Source organism: Lissotriton vulgaris, unplaced genomic scaffold (assembly GCF_964263255.1).
Source record: "Lissotriton vulgaris unplaced genomic scaffold, aLisVul1.2 SCAFFOLD_741, whole genome shotgun sequence".
Classification (NCBI taxonomy): domain Eukaryota; kingdom Metazoa; phylum Chordata; class Amphibia; order Caudata; family Salamandridae; genus Lissotriton; species Lissotriton vulgaris.
In genome coordinates, this window is record NW_028248381.1 from 91507 (window position 1) to 111947 (window position 20441).

At 50.7% G+C, this 20441-nt stretch overlaps 2 protein-coding genes across 2 annotated transcripts in view; one reads left to right on the forward strand and one right to left on the reverse strand.

Annotated features, from left to right (window-relative positions):
• Positions 1-3426: 3426 nt before the first annotated feature.
• CHRM4 (cholinergic receptor muscarinic 4) lies at positions 3427-6362 on the forward strand. The gene has a single exon (XM_086949974.1). The coding sequence runs from the start codon at positions 3465-3467 to the stop codon at positions 4899-4901; it is 1437 nt and encodes a 478-aa protein (XP_086806100.1). The 5' UTR covers positions 3427-3464; the 3' UTR covers positions 4902-6362.
• Positions 6363-11415: 5053 nt separating this feature from the next.
• Positions 11416-20441, reverse strand: part of MDK (midkine) — a 112043-nt gene continuing 103017 nt past the window's right edge. Inside the window, exon 5 of the mRNA XM_086949973.1 lies at positions 11416-12757. Within this exon, the coding sequence (XP_086806099.1) occupies positions 12732-12757 (26 nt within the window). The 3' untranslated portion in view covers positions 11416-12731. The remainder of the gene's footprint in view (positions 12758-20441) is intronic.

The window sequence follows — 20441 nt, forward strand, 5'->3', positions numbered from 1 at the left end:
GTCCGCCCTCGTTCGTAGGTTGTCCAGGACCATCAGCAAAGCTGACTCGGTCCCGTGGGCTGGTCTAAACCCAAATTGCTCCTCTTCAAGGATGTTGTTAGTTTCCAAGAAGAGGGACAACGACCTACTGACCAGCCGTTCCATGATCTTAATTGGATATGGCAGGAGCGAGATGGGTCGGTAATTCTTGTGGCAACTGGGGTCCAAGTTCGATTTTTTCAGCAGGGGTGTGACCACTGCCTGTTTCCATTCTCTTGGTACAATCCCTGTACCAAGGGATTGAATGCATAATTGACGGAGTACAGGAAAGAATTCAGCCCCAAACTCCTTTACTACTTTGTGGGGTAGAGGATCCAATGGGGATCCAGAAGTTATATTAAGGGCTATTTGCGTAAACTCTTGTTCTGCGGGAGTCTCGAATTTGTCCAAAATAGCCCTTGGCATTAGATGTCCATCCGTTCCTTCTCTCTTCTTCCTGTCCGTCATACTGCTCCTGTGCTGTGCTAGGGAAGTGGGAGCATCTTTCATACTCTCTATTAGCTTGGTAATTTTTTCCAGAAAAAAGGAGGCCAAACCATCACACAATTCCTGTGAGGGTTTGATACTGCTATTAGCGCACTCAGGGTGGGACAAGTTTTTTACTATCTTGAAGATGTCGCGTGACTTATTAGAGCTATTTAGGATAATAGCTGCAAAATGTTCTGCCTTAGCTATGGCAATCTCTTTCTTGTACTTTGTTATTGTCAGCCTCCAGAGTAGTCTATTCTGTTTTGTAGAATGCGACACAACCAGAATGTGACCTGTGTAGATTTGCGACAGATCCAGAATGTGATCTGTGTAGAATGCGACACAACCAGAATGTGACCTGTGTAGATTTGCGACAGATCCAGAATGTGATCTGTGTAGAATGCGACACAACCAGAATGTGACCTGTGTAGAATGCGACAGATCCAGAATGTGACCTGTGTAGAGTGCGACAGATCCAGAATGTGACCTGTGTAGAATGTGACAGATCCAGAATGTGACCTGTGTTGAATGTGACAGAATCTGTGTAGAATGCAACAGATCCAGAATGTGACATGTGTAGAATGTGACAGATGCAGAATGTGACCTGTGTAGAATGCGACAGATGCAGAATGTGACCTGTGTAGAGTGCGACAGATCCAGAATGTGACCTGTGTAGAATGTGACAGATCCAGAATGTGACCTGTGTTGAATGTGACAGAATCTGTGTAGAATGCAACAGATCCAGAATGTGACCTGTGTAGAATGCAACAGATGCAGAATGTGACCTGTGTAGAATGCGACAGATGCAGAATGTGACCTGTGTAGAATTGAATAGATGCAGAATGTGACCTGTGTAGAATGCGACATATCTAGAATGTGACCTGTGCAGAATGTGACAGATCCAGAATGTGGCCTGTGTAGAATGTGACAGATGCAGAATGTGGCCTGTGTAGAATGCGACAGATGCAGAATGTGACCTGTGTAGAAGGCGACAGATGCAAAATGTGACCTGTGTAGAATGTGACAGATGAAGAATGTGACCTGTGTAGAATGCGACAGATTCAGAATGTGACCTGTGTAGAATGCGGCAGATCCAGAATGTGGCCTGTGTAGAATGCGACAGATGCAGAATGGGGCCTGTGTAGAATGCGACAGATGCAGAATGTGACCTGTGTAGAAGGCAACAGATGCAAAATGTGACCTGTGTAGAATGTGACAGATGAAGAATGTGACCTGTGTAGAATGTGACAGATTCAGAATGTGACCTGTGTAGAATGCGGCAGATGCAGAATGTGACCTGTGTAGAATGCAATAGATGCAGAATGTGACCTGTGTAGAATGCGACGTATCTAGAATGTGACCTGTGCAGAATGTGACAGATCCAGAATGTGGCCTGTGTAGAATGCGACAGATGCAGAATGTGGCCTGTGTAGAATGCGACAGATGCAGAATGTGACCTGTTTAGAAGGCGACAGATGCAAAATGTGACCTGTGTAGAATGTGACAGATGAAGAATGTGACCTGTGTAGAATGCGACTGATTCAGAATGTGACCTGTGTATAATGTAACAGATCCAGAATGCGAACTGTGTAGAATGTGACATACAGAATGTGACCTGTGCAGAATGCGACAGATCCAGAATGCGACCTAGGTAGAATGTGACAGATCCAGAATGTGACCTGTGTAGAATGCAACAGATGCAGAATGTGACCTGTGTAGAATGTGACAGATCCAGAAGGCGACCTGTGTAGAATGTGACAGATCTAGAATGTGACCTGTGTAGAATGTGACAGATCCAGAATGTGACCTGTGTAGAATGCGACAGATGCAGAATGTGACCTGTGTAGAATGTAGCAGATGCAGAATGTGACCTGTGTTGAATGCAACAGATGCAGAATGTGACCTGTGTAGAATGTGACAGATCCAGAATGCGACCTGTGTAGAACGTGACAGATCTAGAATGTGACCTGTGTAGAATGCAACAGATGCAGAATGTGACCTGTGTAGAATGCAACAGATCCAGAATGTGGCCTGAGTAGAATGCGACAGATCCAGAATGTGACCTGTGTAGAATGCGACCGATGCACAAAGTATCTGATACAGAATGTGACAAATGCTGATAATGACTGACTGCGGTGAATGCGACCGAAGCAGAACATGCTCCTTGCAGAATGAGACCCATGCAGATTGCAACAGATGCAGATTGTGCCTGATTCAGAAAGAATGCGTCTCATGCATACTGTGATGGATGCCGTATGCGAGAGATGCAGAATGTGTCTGATTCAGAATGAGACCCAAGGAAACTGTGAATGAAGCAGATTGTGACAGATGCAGAATGTACTCCTTGCAGAAAGTGACCCATGCAGATTGCAACAGATGCAGAATGTGTCTGATTTGGAATGTGACCCATGCAGATTTTGACTGACGCTGAATGACAATGTGACACATACGAATGCGAAGGATGTAAATTGCAACCAAAGTAGAATGTAATCCTTGCAGTATGTGACTACTGCAGATTGTGACCGATGTAGAATGTGGTTGATACAGACTGTGACAAAGGCAAACTGTGACCAATGCATAATGTGACCTATGCCAACTGCACAAGATGCACATTGCAGTGAAATAGAATGTGACCTGTGCAGGTTGTGACCAATGAAGGGCATGTCCGATACTGGTTGTGCCACGCAAACTGTGACCATTGCATAATGTGACCTATGCCAACTGCACACTTGCAACCAATGCAGAATTATGCAGCTACAGAATGTGACCCATGCAGATTGCAAACAAACACAGAATGTGCCTGGTGCGACTGAAGGTTACACAGGCAACCAATCACTAACTGTTCCAGAATGTGACGTAGATAAAACTGATATTTTTATTGGCTCAGCTACTGACCCTCTCTGTCTTTCTCCACAGATCCGCTGCAGAACATCTCAGCCCAGCACTGGCAGGTGAAGATGGAGAACCAGACTGAAGACAACATCACTGGTGTCAAGAATGCAACTGAGGTGTCCGTCCAGGAGCCTTCGGACCAGTACAAGACTCTTGAGCTCGTCTTCATCGCCACCATCACAGGCTCCCTCAGCCTGGTCACGGTGGTGGGCAACATCCTGGTCATGCTGTCCATCAAGGTCAACAGGCAGCTCCAGACCGTCAACAACTACTTCCTGTTCAGCTTGGCCTGCGCGGACCTCATTATCGGGGTCTTTTCAATGAACCTGTACTCTGTCTACATCATCAAGGGGTACTGGCCACTAGGACCTGTGGTCTGCGACCTCTGGCTGGCTTTGGACTACGTGGTCAGCAATGCATCTGTTATGAACCTTCTTATCATAAGCTTTGACCGCTACTTTTGTGTCACCAAGCCGCTGACCTATCCAGCAAGGCGGACAACCAAGATGGCAGGGCTGATGATAGCCGCAGCCTGGATACTCTCCTTCGTGCTCTGGGCCCCCGCTATACTCTTCTGGCAGTTCATTGTGGGCAAGAGGACAGTGCCTGATGGCACTTGCTACATCCAGTTTCTCTCCAACCCAGCTGTGACGTTCGGCACTGCCATCGCCGCCTTTTACCTGCCCGTGGTCATCATGACTGTGTTGTACATTCACATCTCTCTGGCCAGCAAGAGCCGGGTCAGAAGGAACCACCCGGAGATGAAATCTTCAAAGAAGTCCAAGCCGTTCTCTTTCCTTAAGACCTCTTTGGGCAAAAAGAAGAACCACAACTCTCCGAAGAGGGCCGCAGATGTCCCAGAGGAGGTAGGGAATGGTAACGTGGAGGAGAAGCCCTTGGCCGAGGAAGAGGCTGCCGGACAGACCGAGGAGAAGGAGACCTCCAACGAGTCCAGCACAGTCAGCATCACACACAACACCAAGGAGAAGGCCCTGGAGGACAGCCAGCCGCCACCACCCAAGCAGAGCCCGACCCACCCGCGCCTGAACCCAGCATCCAAGTGGTCCAAGATTAAGATAGTTACTAAGCAATCAGGCAGCGAGTGCGTCACCGCCATCGAGATTGTGCCAGCAGATGCCACAGGTACCAACGCACTTCCAAACACCGGCCCAGGCAACGTGGCCCGCAAGTTTGCTAGCATTGCCCGCAACCAGGTGCGGAAGAAACGCCAGATAGCCGCCAGGGAGAAGAAGGTGACCCGGACCATCTTCGCCATCCTGCTGGCCTTCATCATCACCTGGACACCATACAACGTCATGGTCCTGATCAACACCTTCTGCCAGACCTGCGTGCCCGAAACGGTGTGGTCACTCGGCTACTGGCTCTGCTACGTCAACAGCACCGTCAACCCGGCCTGCTATGCCCTCTGCAACGCCACCTTCAAGAAGACCTTCAAACATCTGCTCATGTGCCACTACAGGAACGTTCGCACAGCCAGATAAGCCAAGGACGGCCACATCGCAAAGCCCTGCGCCCCTTTGTGACTACCAAGTCTTCAGTTTGGCTTAAAGGGCGAGGGCAGTGAGATGGAGGGAAGTGGAGCGACCTCTTGAGCTCTCCATGTTCCTGCAGATGCTTTGTCAATGAGTTCTGGAGTCCATGGGAAGAGACTAGTGAGGATTAACCCTTTATTGCCAGGCAGTAAAGACTTCTGCGCAGTAGAGTTTGGGAATGCGCTGCCCTCATTCTACCCCCCGACTGTAGGGTGCGCACCGAAGGTGCCGTCGAGAGCTCCTCCTTGGTAGTAGCAGCCCCATGACCTGCTCATTGAAAGACGATGGCTACAGGTCTGGTGCAAGGACTCACACCCATACGCGCATGTGCTTCCCCGCCTGGAAGTGGTCCACCCAAAGTTACCCAATATGCTCCTGGGCCTAGAACCCTAAAAGCCCTTCTCTAGAGGTGTCTTAGTCTTCCCTTCGCCCCCAGCTTTCAAAGTTTGGGAACCCACACTAAGGACATGAGCCAGGAACAGATCAAGTGACCAGGCCTTGTGTTCTGAACCCCATTCCTCCTGACCACCCTGTGGTCTTGTGTTCTGAACCCCACTCCTCCTGACCACCCTGTGGTCTTGTGTTCTGAACCCCACTCCTCCTGACCACCCTGTGGTCTTGTGTTCTGAACCCCACTCCTCCTGACCACCCTGTGGTCTTGTGTTCTGAACCCCACTCCTCCTGACCACCCTGTGGTCTTGTGTTCTGAACCCCGCCCTCTGTCCTCCTGACCACCCTGTGGTCTTGCATGCAACAGATGGCCTTGGCCTGGCCCCCACGAACTGTCAAAAGAAGATGTCAAATGGTTCACCCATCATCTTCTCAGAAGATCTGCAGACATTTCACATGCACCCTTTGGAAGAAGTGACCAATGCCACATTCTAAATACTGTTCAAAGGCTGCCAGGCCCTTCACCTCACGACTCCTGGGCATCGATGAACATTTCCACTCATGCCAACGCGCGGCAGGACAGTGCCTTCCTTGGCACAGGTGCCCGAGTGCTTCAATGAAAGTGCCAAACAACGAGCGAGGGATGCTGACTGCAGCCTGGCATTCAGGACCTATGCCTGGCTGAACAACCTCTGAGGGGATAGTGCTGGCAATGTGAAGTTAGAAAGGAACTCATCTCAGGGGGGTGAATGTGTGAGAGATGTCAGTCCCTGCTTTGGGAAGTTAAACTTCAACAGACGATGGAGTCTCCTGTGTGTAACTGTCACCATAGGTCAACAAGAGCTCCGAGGCTGCCCTTGAGTAAGAGGGGTCACCAGCAAGTTTGAAGAGATGGATATTTCAGCCAGACCCACTTCCAATGGGTCCCAATGAAGGTTGAGTGACGCCCTCTGCTCCAGAGTTCATGCCAGGCTGAGCTCCTAGAGGTGGGATGGAGAGGGGACCCAGGCAGGCTTTGTGCTCTGCAGCTGGCCTCACACACCAGGCCTTGTGCTGTGCCGCTGGCCTCACACACCAGGCCTTGTGCTGTGCCGCTGGCCTCACACACCAGGCCTTGTGCTGTGCCGCTGGCCTCACACACCAGGCCTTGTGCTGTGCCGCTGGCCTCACACACCAGGCCTTGTGCTGTGCAGCTGGCCTCACACACCAGGCCTTGTGCTGTGCCGCTGGCCTCACACACCAGGCCTTGTGCTGTGCAGCTGGCCTCACGCACCAGGCCTTGTGCTGTGCCGCTGGCCTCACGCACCAGGGCTTGTGCTGTGCCGCTGGACTCACACACCAGGCCTTGTACTGTGCAGCTGGCCTCACACACCAGGGCTTGTCCTGTGCCGCTGGCCTCACACACCAGGGCTTGTCCTGTGCCGCTGGCCTCACACACCAGGCCTTGTGCTGTGCCGCTGGCCTCACACACCAGGCCTTGTGCTGTGCCGCTGGCCTCACACACCAGGCCTTGTGCTGTGCCACTGGCCTCACACACCAGGCCTTGTGCTGTGCCGCTGGCCTCACACACCAGGCCTTGTGCTGTGCAGCTGGCCTCACACACCAGGCCTTGTGCTGTGCAGCTGGCCTCACACACCAGGCCTTGTGCTGTGCCGCTGGCCTCACGCACCAGGGCTTGTGCTGTGCCGCTGGACTCACACACCAGGCCTTGTACTGTGCAGCTGGCCTCACACACCAGGGCTTGTCCTGTGCCGCTGGCCTCACACACCAGGGCTTGTCCTGTGCTGCTGGCCTCACACACCAGGCCTTGTGCTGTGCCGCTGGCCTCACACACCAGGCCTTGTGCTGTGCCGCTGGCCTCACACACCAGGCCTTGTGCTGTGCCACTGGCCTCACACACCAGGCCTTGTGCTGTGCCGCTGGCCTCACACACCAGGCCTTGTGCTGTGCAGCTGGCCTCACACACCAGGCCTTGTGCTGTGCCGCTGGCCTCACACACCAGGCCTTATGCTGTGCCGCTGGCCTCACACACCAGGCCTTGTGCTGTGCCGCTGGCCTCACACACCAGGCCTTGTGCTGTGCCGCTGGCCTCACACACCAGGTCTTGTGCTGTGCCGCTGGCCTCACACACCAGGCCTTGTGCTGTGCCGCTGGCCTCACACACCAGGCCTTGTGCTGTGCAGCTGGCCTCACACACCAGGCCTTGTGCTGTGCCGCTGGCCTCACACACCAGGCCTTGTGCTGTGCCACTGGCCTCACACACCAGGCCTTGTGCTGTGAAGCTGGCCTCACACACCAGGCCTTGTGCTGTGCCGCTGGCCTCACACACCAGGCCTTGTGCTGTGCCGCTGGCCTCACACACCAGGCCTTGTGCTGTGCAGCTGGCCTCACACACCAGGCCTTGTGCTGTGCCGCTGGCCTCACACACCAGGCCTTGTGCTGTGCCACTGACCTCACACACCAGGCCTTGTGCTGTGAAGCTGGCCTCACACACCAGGCCTTGTGCTGTGCCGCTGGCCTCACACACCAGGCCTTGTGCTGTGCAGCTGGCCTCACACACCAGGCCTTGTGTGGTGCCGCTGGCCTCACACACCAGGCCTTATGCTGTGCCGCTGGCCTCACACACCAGGCCTTGTGCTGTGCCGCTGTCCTCACACACCAGGCCTTGTGCTGTGCCGCTGGCCTCACACACCAGGTCTTGTGCTGTGCCGCTGGCCTCACACACCAGGCCTTGTGCTGTGCCGCTGGCACACCAGGCCTTGTGCTGTGCCGCTGGCCTCACACACCAGGCCTTGTGCTGAGCCGCTGACCTCACACACCAGGCCTTGTGCTGTAGTTCAGCTTCAGGCCTTGGAGAGTGTACATTTGACCATGCACACGTGCATGCAGGCACAGTGCAACAGGCTTTGTGCTAATGCCCCATCACAGAACTTGTGATGTCTTGGTGTCCTTACACACTCAAAGCCTACTACTCTGGGGCGTCCTCTCCCAGCACAGGCATTATGCTGTGACCGAGCACCACAGCCTAGCCGTGTCACGAGGCCCTGGTCGAGCCATGGGCTCCGCTGCGTCCCGAGGCTGGCCTACTGCTGTGCTATGGCTAAGGCAGCCTGTGCAGTGCCAACTGCTCCTGGAACCCACAGCTCTGTATATGTTTCCTTGCTTCCCTTGTCATGTTTACTATAGCAGCCCTAAGCATGCAGCGTTCAGTGTAGCTAGATATATATCAGACCGCCCCCTGCTGGCTCCCCTCTGTGTGCAGAACAAATAGAACAACACAGTGTGCTACAGGAAAGTCCAGCTAGTGACAGCAGCTAGCTATTCCGCCATCACACTGCCACCAGCCCACCCAGAGACACATGCACACCGGAGGCGGATACACACCTGCTACGGGGCAACTAGGCGACCAAGGCTTGTGAAGTGAAAAGCGCAAGTTACTTACCTGGGCCAAAAGTTTAGGGAGTGGCTCAGGTTTGTTTAGCACCTTTAGCCAAGCCAGTCCCAGCTCCTTAGCCCACCCCCCTCTGCATTCTGGTATTTTTCCCTCATAAATTTAGAAAACTATGATTTTGGGAGGAACTCATAAAAAACACACAACACACACGATACATCCTGCCTAGTCGACTCTCAGAAAGCATAGGTACAACCACTCGGAAACAAACTTTCTCCCATATTAAAAGTGACGCAACAGCGGTGCAAGGGGCCTGAGATTCCTTCTCTGTACTCACCTGACCCCAAGAGTGGGTGAGTAGGTGTGGGGGTGAAGGTAGTTCCTCCTTTCAGCACTACGCCAAGTAGAGTCCATTTTCTGGGCATGTTTTCTCAGACCCGGTAAAATGATTATTAAGTGCAGCTCAGCTTGTGCGAGGGTCCCTTTAGGGACCCCTCTGCCAAATTCCCAATTTTTAGCCAATGTTGTCTCGAGCTAAGAAACTACACCAGACGCCTGAAACTGGGAATCTGGACTTTGCCATTCTGAAGTGCCCTGTCCTCTAAAACATCTGTACATGCTATATAAACACAACATATTGACAGACAATGAAAATAAACTTATTTACCTATAACAATAGTTTTGAAACTTTCTACATTCATATGTTGTGCATTATTCTTCCATTTACTGTTTGAATCTGAAAAAACGATGAACACATGAAGATTTTTATTTTGCAGTCAATATCACCTCTGCTGATGGTGACTATAGGCAGACAACGCCCCCCAGTGTGACCAGTGTCTCCAGATGTTGATTCCAAGGTTATTGGGTTTGAGTAAGCTTTACCCCGACCAGTCTCGCTTCACAGCACTTGCCGAGGTGTTGACTCCTGTGTCTTTGCTGGCTGCTTCCTTTCTATGGAGTGAACTGGACTTTGCTTTTGCACACTTGCCCGATAATGGTGCGACTACATGAGAATAGTGGTTCTGGGCCCTGTTCCCTTCTCACAAACACCCCCAAATGGTTTCAAGCACACCCCTTGCTGAGTTCTTCACTTGTGAACCAGGGGGCTTATTTGCGGCCCCCTTTGCCACCGCAGTATCACCTTTTGTGGGTCTCCAGCGGTGCAGATTACAAACTCATACCTATGAGGTGACGAAAAGTCAACCGGCGTGTCTTTGCGCGGCCTCACAGATGTGGAGTAAGGTAAGGCGGGGCCAATCACTGCGTTGACGTCCTCAGCGCCTAGGAGGTGTTCCATGGGCGCTGTGTTGGATGTTCCCAAGCAACACTCATGGATTGTGACGCTTCCCCAGAATTACAAGGTCATAAAAGCGCCAAATCCTTACACCTCCCGAGGTGAGGCGTAACAAGGAAAAACATCCATATATCTCCTTGTTTTTTCCTCTTTTCATGTGTGTTACATTTTCAGCACACACAGAAAGAGGGAAATGCCTCCTAGGAATGTTTTTGTGCAAGAAGGTGTGTCCTCCTGCACAGTAACAATCCTGCCGTCAACACAGGAACCCGTGCACCATTGTGCAAGGTCCTGCGTGGCCACTAAGCAGCAAAATGGCGCCAGTGAAGGAAGAAAGAATAGGATCTCACCATATTTCATAAATATGGTGCATTTGTGCCCTTTCACTTGGTGTGGGGCGGCACAGTGAGGTTATTTGCTGTGCTGTCCTACATCAAATCCCCGTGACTAAGGGCCTATGTGTAGTGACAGCCTGCAGACATGAGGGACAGAGGAAGTTCTCCCACCTGACAAAAGGCCAAAAGTTTTCTATATAACCACTCGTAGCCTTCCTGTGAAACATGTGGGGCATTTATACATTGCATTCAGTTTCCCTTTTTAGCAGGAGGTGTCCTCTAACTATCTATTATGAAATAAAGTTACTTACCTTTAACAATATACACATATGCAGCATACATAATATGTCCAGGAACCAACGCATTTATGACCAAATCATGGAGACCCTCACCTCCACAGCCGGTGTCCCCTATAGCGCAGCCCCCACCAAAAAATACAAGCACCTCCCCCCAGGCCTCAAAGACACATGGCAATGCATTCCTCAGAATGCCTAGTATTTTTAAATGATTATTGTGTAAACCACTGAAAGAAACAATAAAGCAAAAATGTGTTTACGTCATTGTGTGTGAGTACAAATTAAGTCAATGTCTGGGTTCGAACAACAGACTGAGAAGGTCTGAGAACTACAACAAACACATTCCAGCACATGGATACTATGGAAAGGGTATTTTTTTACAGTATTTTATTGGAAAAGACACATTTTAAAAAGGTCAGTTTGGTGTCAGTAGAGGAAATATCACACAAGGGGTAATGGGTGCACTGAATGTACAAATGTGAGAGAGACAGGAATTGAAGGTAAAATGGGGTTGGTTTTGAAAAGAGTGGAGCCGAGAAAGTGACAGGTAAGGTAGGACAGAAAGACATCAGGGTGAGAGACTTGAGAGAAAAGAGGCAGTTATATCAAATCAAAAGGGGGAAATATGGACTGAATTGGAGAAAAGTACCTTGCTGAAAAAGGGAAACAGGGTGAAGTAACAAGTGCAAGAAACTTTGCGAAAGGAGAAAAGCACCCAGCTGAACGAGGGAAGCAGGTTGAAGTTAGAGGGAAGCAGGGTGGAGTTAGAAGGGTTAGAAACATGCGGGAAAGGGGAGGGGATGGAGTAAGAGTTTGAGAGCGGAGGAAGTGAGAGTGGGAAAGATGGCGGACGAGGAAAACAGAATGACAGGAGAGAATTAGTTACAGAAGAGGTTAAGCAGAAGTTGGTAAAGTCAAAGAAAGAATAAGAAGGGATGGATCACCGGGAGTGGGGTGCAGGAAAAGGAGAGGAGAGTAAAGAGGTGAAGATTAAGAGCACAGAATTAAGAAGCGGGTGGGAATGCCGGGGAGGGGGTGCTGTGACGGAAGGGACAGAACATAGGATGAAATAGGAAAAAGAATCAAACGAAGACCAGGAAAAGTAAAAGAGCACGGATTAATTAGCCATGGAGCACTGATGGAAGATTTGAGGGACTGACAAGGGGGAGTGATGGCAAATGAGGAAGAGTGATGGCCCGGGAAAGATGGTGGAGGAGTGAGAATGATGGAAGGGCTGGGCACTGTGATGAGAGGGCATGGGGTAGAGATACTAAAGTCAAAGGAATGCAGATGAGAAAGAAAGGGGTAACCAATCAGAGGCAGAATCTATTTAATCACACCTCTGCAATGGTTGGTGATGCTGATGATGTCACACCCGTGTGTCAACGCAGTGCTGTAATCCCAGCTCCGGGGAATGAAGAACGTCTATACATTTAATACAAGAGTGACCGAACCCGCCAAGGCCTGAAGCGGCATAGCGGCACAGACCACATTTGTCATAGGGACACCGACCATGTCATAGCGACACAGACCATGTATGTCATAGAAACACAGATCATGTACGTCATGGCGACACAGACCACGTATGGACTGTGGGGGCAGGTCAGTGCCATACACACACTCCTCAGACCCCTCTGCATAGGGGGGGGGGGGCAGTGGTCCCAGCCATCATACACACAGAGCCTCATCACTCAATAAATGCGGAGAAGCGGGCACTGCCATGGTCAGGAAGCTCACCCACCCTGCCTCGAGTGCTAGGATTCAGAGCTGGTGAGTGGATGGTTCAGTGACCGAGGCGCATGCCTTCCTCCACAAGAATGGAGCTTCAGCACGCTACCTCAGGGTGGCGACGAGGGCTGCGGAGGGGGCAGGACAGTGGGTACAGTGTGAGGGAATCACTGTTGTAAGAGGGACTGGGCTCAGGGGAAGGGTGTAGGAGTGTGCTGAAAGTTTGAGGAGGGGTATGGGTGCACAGGTGGGGTGGTATGGCTGGGTGCAAAACCAGGAAAGGAGGGCTGCACATCCTGCGGGGGTGACGGCGGGCGAGAGGGGGGTCGTCACAGGCTCCTGGCGTTATTCCTTGCCTTTGCCTTTCTTGCCTGAAACAGAGAGGAATAAATGTTAATTTTTTAATCACCAGAAGTAACACAATATTTCATTGGACCAATCTGCTTGAAATCTGAAAACAAACATATCAGTATCAACAGCAACGGAAGATGGAAAACCGCGCTACAGAAAACAAAATATGTAACATAGCAAGATTGACTGACAACTTGGGCAATTGGTGTTACTTCCCAGGATAAATCCAAAATACTGCTACAAAGTATTGACAATGTTGTTTTGTTTTCTTTGCTGCATACAGGAGATAAAATAATATTTTTGTTTTAGAAAGTGAGAGACTGCCTTGCCAGCCTGTATGGGAGTCTCCCCTCTTTTGTTCCTCCCCTGAAATGACATAGGGTCGAGTCAACCATTCCAAGAAAGAAAGAGTTGTGAACCCCAGAAAGGGACCACGTACACAAGTTACAATACGTCACTAACATGCAATGAGAGGTGCAGCGGAAGCACAGAGCAGACACTTGTGGATTAAATACACAGACTGTGCAGTGCACCCCTTGAAGTTACGACTAGGGGGGCCTTAGAGCGAGCCACGCTCGAGTGCACCGATGGAGGCATCGCCCCTAGTCTGCGATCGCTAACACACAGGGACCCTCATTGATCTGAGGCCCACACCGCCGGAGAGTCACATTATTTCAAGCTCTGGTGGCGCCGGCCTCTCAATCGTATCTAAGAGGCGACGCAAAGCCCCCCTCCGAGGCTTCGCACGGCCTCATAGATATGGAGTGAGACTCGCCTCAGTCTGCGTCAAGGAGGCGTCCCGTGGGCGCTGCGGCGGGTTTTCCCACACAACAGCCCATGAGGAGGCTTAACAAGGAGAAATGTTTGCCCACGGTAATTAAACAATATAAGCACTGAATGCAGGACTATGGGGCCGATTCACAGAACTAATCCGAGACAAAATCCGAAATGTACTCCTTTTGGTATTCACAGAAGGCATTTAGTAGCAGCAAAGTTAGGATTGTGTCTTAAATTGGGATTTTGTCTTAAAACCAAAATGTAGGACAAACTTAAATTTAAGTTTAACATAAGACAAAATGCTAACTTAAGACAACATCCGAACTTTACTACTACTAAATGCCTTCTGTGAATACCAAAAGTAGTATGTTTAAGATTTTGTCTGTGAATCGGCCCCTATCTGTTTTTATAAACACTCATATAAAAAAAATGAGGCGGGGACCCCGCCCAATGCAAATAACAAAGGGAAGGCAGCAGCAAGGCTGGCCTCTAACTTCTCCCAGACAGAACCAGTTGTAGAGAAGCCCATTTTGATGTCATGTGTCCAGGCGCACAACACCCATTAAAATCAAAGGGCTGCAGCCCCCCCCCCAGCCCCCCCCTCATGAGTTGCAGCCCCGGCTCAGACAGCTCCCGGGCACACACAGCCGCACCCAGCACTTCACAGGTCTTTAAAAGCCCGTGTGCATATTAAAGAGGCTTCGCTGATGTTTTACCCCTTCTAAGAGCCCCTGCAGCGCCACTCCACCTAATAATATTAATATGAAATTTGTAACGCGCTCAGCTTACCCGGGGGCATCCCGGCGCAAACAGACCAGAAGGAGAGACTCAATTAATCACTCCTGTGGAAACAAATAGGTCTTAAGAAGTTTCCTAAATAGTAGGATCTTGGGCTCTGAGCGAATCTTAAGGGGCAAAGAGTTCCAAAGAGTCGCCACCTGTACAGAGAAACGCCTGCCCCCAGAACGAGCTCTCCTTACTCTCGCTGACTGCAGAAGATGTTTTTGGTTGAGCGCAAAAGGCGTGGGGGCTTGTAAGGACGGGCCATTTTAGAAAGGATGGGGGGGCCTTTGCCATGCAAAATTTTGTGGGCCGTGCATAGCGCTTTAAATTTCACCCGCTCCTTCACGGGGAGCCAGTGGAGTGTTTTGAGGGCCGGGCGGCAGACTGCCTTCTGGGAACATCCATAAGGACTCTCGCAGCTGCGTTTTGCACCTGTTGGAGGGTTTTAAAGGTCGCTTCGGGAGCACCAAGAAACAGCGCATTCCCATAGTCGAGCCTCGATAGGATTAAACCACGTATCAAAAGCTTCTTTGCTGGATCAGGAAGCAGTGGTAACACCTTTCGGGCTGACCTCAGCAGACCAAAGCAAACCCCCGCGGTCTTCCTGGCGTGGGTCCTGAAGGACAGATCTTCCTCCAACCATACTCCCAAGGACTTGATCTCCTTCTTGGGAGATGGTGGATCACCAAGAGACCGGGGCCAACTGCTCGCAATGATGGAGGGACTGGAATTACCCAGGAGCATAAGCTCGGTTTTTCCTCCATTAAGCTTTAGGGCAGAGTTAGACATCCATCGATAGACATTAGCAAGGCAGTCGTGTAACACCTCAGGTTGTTCCGCCAACTGAGTGAGGCCCACCACCAGCTGAGTATCATCAGCGTAGCTGATGATCTTCACCCCAGAAGGGGCGACCACTCTTTCAAGTGGAGTCATATATATGTTAAATAAAGTAGGGCTCAGCGATGAGCCCTGCGGGACTCCACATTGAAGAGGGAATAGGGCAGACTGCTCTGCTCCTTCCCAGACTTGGTAGAAACGGTTGGAGAGAAAAGATCTCAACCATTTCAGGGCCGTCCCTGAGACGCCTACCTCTGACAGACGTTGGAGGAGCACCTGATGACTCACGGTATCAAAGGCAGCACTCAAGTCCAGGAGGATCACTGCCACTGGCCCTCCTGTATCCAGAGTGCTCCTTGCTTCCTCCACTACTGCCAGCAAGGCTGTGTCTGTTCCCTGGCCGGGGCGGAAACCAGTCTGGGAGTCACCCAACAGGTGGTTGGACTCTAGATGGTAAGAGAGCTGACGGTTAACCAGCTTCTCTGCAACTTTTGAAAACCCAGGCAAAAGTGAAATTGGCCTGAAGTTGGTCAAGTTGGATGGATCCAATCTTGGTTTTTTTAATAAGGCTTTTACCACTGCCTTTTTCCATCTCTGGGGCACTTTGCCATGAGAGAGTGAGAGATTCATGAGGTCAGTCAGCGGGGTAGACAAAGTGTTAGCCACAAGCTTAAGGTATTTTATGGGCACTGGATCACTCGGAGATCCACTCTTCATCTCTAACAGGACTTTTATAACCTCCTCTTCCGAGAAGGGGCCAAAGGAAGCTAGCTCAATCGGACACCTTATTGGGCTAGCAGCCGGCTCAGGGATTTGAGGGATAGCGGGCAAGGAGGATAATATTTTCTCTATTTTAGAGTGGAAGAAACTAGCCAGTTCCTCACATTTTTCTTTAGGATTATCATGCACGACTGGCGGGACCGGGGCTTTCAGAAGTTCCTTAAAAATTTTGAACGATTCTCCTGAAGAATTACTTGCCCTCTCAATCCTATCGCTAAAGAAGTTCTTTTTAGCATCCTTCAGTGCACTTTTGTATTTCCTCATCTCTCTTTTATAGTTGGCCCGGCTTTCTTCCGTCTGTTCTCTCCTCCAAGCACGTTCAAGCCTTTTACAAGAGGTTCTGAAACTCCTAAGTTTGGGGGTATACCAGGAGGCAGAGCCAGTTCTTCTCTCCCTGACAAGCCTCCTTTTATTAGGAATCAGTAAGTCCAAAGAGTTAGTTAGCCAATCGCCCAAATGCTGATCAGCGATATTGGGGTCATCTACAGGGTAAGGGCAAGTTCTAGCTAGCTCTTCCGCCCAACTGTCCACCGGCAGCTTCGACCAGAGTCGTTCTACAGTATGTTGTCTAGGTGCGGGGTCTCTCCGGTTCCCCAGCAGCCAGCTAAACGGAATGAGATGGTGATCCGTCCAGGGGAGAACCAACATCTGGAGAGCTTGCAGGTTCGCAGAATTGGCAAGAACCGCATCAAGCTGATGGCCTCTATTATGAGTAGCTCCCACATTAGCAAGATGTAAATCCAGCGCACCAAGCGAGCTTAATAAATCTCTTGCTACTAAATCATTGGGGTCATCAAAATGAAGGTTGAAATCCCCAAGAATAACAAAGTTGGACAAGGCAGCAGCCAGTGGAATAACAGCCTCAATGAGAGAATCTATAAAATTCCCCAGCGTAGCGGGAGGCCGATACACAAGGAGGCCGGAGATGGAGACAGTAGAGGATATACAAAGGGAAAATTGACAACTTTCAGAGTTGTTAATGCCGCAGTCCACTGCTTTGCATACGAATGTGTCTCTATACACAATGGCCACTCCACCGCCGCTCCCATCCGGCCTATCCAGATGAAAAATGAGGTATCCCGGAGGGAGAGCGTTGACAATGTCGGGACCAGAACACTCGGTCAACCACGTTTCCGTCAGGAACAAGGCATCCAAATTGTGGTCCAAAAGAAGGGAGTGAATTTCCATGGTGTGACAAGGCAATGATCTGCAATTAAGCAGAGCCATAGTAAGTGAATCATGATTCATACAGATATTATACGGGCGACACCCAAGACAATGTTTGAATGCAGTACCCTCAGCCCAATAATACCAGCAACTGGGATGTTTAGGCGCGCGTAGCGACAGCAGAGAGTCCCGTGAATACCTGAACGAGGGGGCCAGAGGTCTAGTAGGGTTGAGCAGAGTGGCGTGCCCTGGGCCCGTCTGGTCCCGGACGGGCACAGACGGGCTTGACTCTGGCGAAACTCCGGCGATAGTCCGGCGATGACGCTGCGTGATGACGCTGCGCGTCAGCATGGCTGGCTTTATGTTCGCCGAGCGCGTGCACACTAGAGCGCTAACCGCGCCGCCTGCAATGTCCCCCCTCCCAAGATGGCCACCAAACGAGACAGTGGGCAGGGACCCGCTAAAACGTGGTGATTTTTCCAGAAATTAGAGTGGGGGTAAGGTGGCAGCAATGCGGGTCTGCGAGTGGCCCTAATTAAAACCAGGGAAAACGAGTAAATAAAAAACAAAGAAATGGACAAAAACGGGGATGTTAAAAACGAATTAAATTCTACAGCCAACAGCAGGGTAGCAGCAAGTACAAAGCTCTCCTAGCGTTTTTGGTCTTAGATGTTAAGGGTGCTCACCTGTGTGTTGCCTGCCTTTATGCTCGCCGAGCGCGTGCACACTAGAGCGCTAACCGCGCCGCCTGCAATGTCCCCCTCCCAAGATGGCCACCAAACGAGACAGTGGGCAGGGACCCGCTAAAACGCGGTTATTTTTCCAGAAATTAGAGTGGGGGTAAGGTGGCAGCAATGCGCGTCTGCGAGTGGCCCTAATTAAAACCAGGGAAAACGAGTAAATAAAAAACAAAGAAATGGACAAAAACGGGGATGTTAAAAACGAATTAAATTCTACAGCCAACAGCAGGGTAGCAGCAAGTACAAAGCTCTCCTAGCGTTTTTGGTCTTAGATGTCAACGGTGCTCACCTGTGTGTTGCCTGCCTTTATGCTCGCCGAGCGCGTGCACACTAGAGCGCTAACCGCGCCGCCTGCAATGTCCCCCTCCCAAGATGGCCACCAAACGAGACAGTGGGCAGGGACCCGCTAAAACGCGGTTATTTTTCCAGAAATTAGAGTGGGGGTAAGGTGGCAGCAATGCGCGTCTGCGAGTGGCCCTAATTAAAACCAGGGAAAACGAGTAAATAAAAAACAAAGAAATGGACAAAAACGGGGATGTTAAAAACGAATTAAATTCTACAGCCAACAGCAGGGTAGCAGCAAGTACAAAGCTCTCCTAGCGTTTTTGGTCTTAGATGTTAAGGGTGCTCACCTGTGTGTTGCCTGCCTTTATGCTCGCCGAGCGCGTGCACACTAGAGCGCTAACCGCGCCGCCTGCAATGTCCCCCCTCCCAAGATGGCCACCAAACGAGACAGTGGGCAGGGACCCGCTAAAACGCGGTGATTTTTCCAGAAATTAGAGTGGGGGTAAGGTGGCAGCAATGCGGGTCTGCGAGTGGCCCTAATTAAAATCAGGGAAAACGAGTAAATAAAAAACAAAGAAATGGACAAAAACGGGGATGTTAAAAACGAATTAAATTCTACAGCCAACAGCAGGGTAGCAGCAAGTACAAAGCTCTCCTAGCGTTTTTGGTCTTAGATGTTAAGGGTGCTCACCTGTGTGTTGCCTGCCTTTATGCTCGCCGAGCGCGTGCACACTAGAGCGCTAACCGCGCCGCCTGCAATGTCCCCCCTCCCAAGATGGCCACCAAACGAGACAGTGGGCAGGGACCCGCTAAAACGCGGTGATTTTTCCAGAAATTAGAGTGGGGGTAAGGTGGCAGCAATGCGGGTCTGCGAGTGGCCCTAATTAAAACCAGGGAAAACGAGTAAATAAAAAACAAAGAAATGGACAAAAACGGGGATGTTAAAAACGAATTAAATTCTACAGCCAACAGCAGGGTAGCAGCAAGTACAAAGCTCTCCTAGCGTTTTTGGTCTTAGATGTTAAGGGTGCTCACCTGTGTGTTGCCTGCCTTTATGCTCGCCGAGCGCGTGCACACTAGAGCGCTAACCGCGCCGCCTGCAATGTCCCCCCTCCCAAGATGGCCACCAAACGAGACAGTGGGCAGGGACCCGCTAAAACGCGGTGATTTTTCCAGAAATTAGAGTGGGGGTAAGGTGGCAGCAATGCGGGTCTGCGAGTGGCCCTAATTAAAACCAGGGAAAACGAGTAAATAAAAAACAAAGAAATGGACAAAAACGGGGATGTTAAAAACGAATTAAATTCTACAGCCAACAGCAGGGTAGCAGCAAGTACAAAGCTCTCCTAGCGTTTTTGGTCTTAGATGTTAAGGGTGCTCACCTGTGTGTTGCCTGCCTTTATGCTCGCCGAGCGCGTGCACACTAGAGCGCTAACCGCGCCGCCTGCAATGTCCCCCCTCCCAAGATGGCCACCAAACGAGACAGTGGGCAGGGACCCGCTAAAACGCGGTGATTTTTCCAGAAATTAGAGTGGGGGTAAGGTGGCAGCAATGCGGGTCTGCGAGTGGCCCTAATTAAAACCAGGGAAAACGAGTAAATAAAAAACAAAGAAATGGACAAAAACGGGGATGTTAAAAACGAATTAAATTCTACAGCCAACAGCAGGGTAGCAGCAAGTACAAAGCTCTCCTAGCGTTTTTGGTCTTAGATGTTAAGGGTGCTCACCTGTGTGTTGCCTGCCTTTATGCTCGCCGAGCGCGTGCACACTAGAGCGCTAACCGCGCCGCCTGCAATGTCCCCCCTCCCAAGATGGCCACCAAACGAGACAGTGGGCAGGGACCCGCTAAAACGCGGTGATTTTTCCAGAAATTAGAGTGGGGGTAAGGTGGCAGCAATGCGGGTCTGCGAGTGGCCCTAATTAAAACCAGGGAAAACGAGTAAATAAAAAACAAAGAAATGGACAAAAACGGGGATGTTAAAAACGAATTAAATTCTACAGCCAACAGCAGGGTAGCAGCAAGTACAAAGCTCTCCTAGCGTTTTTGGTCTTAGATGTCAACGGTGCTCACCTGTGTGTTGCCTGCCTTTATGCTCGCCGAGCGCGTGCACACTAGAGCGCTAACCGCGCCGCCTGCAATGTCCCCCTCCCAAGATGGCCACCAAACGAGACAGTGGGCAGGGACCCGCTAAAACGCGGTTATTTTTCCAGAAATTAGAGTGGGGGTAAGGTGGCAGCAATGCGCGTCTGCGAGTGGCCCTAATTAAAACCAGGGAAAACGAGTAAATAAAAAACAAAGAAATGGACAAAAACGGGGATGTTAAAAACGAATTAAATTC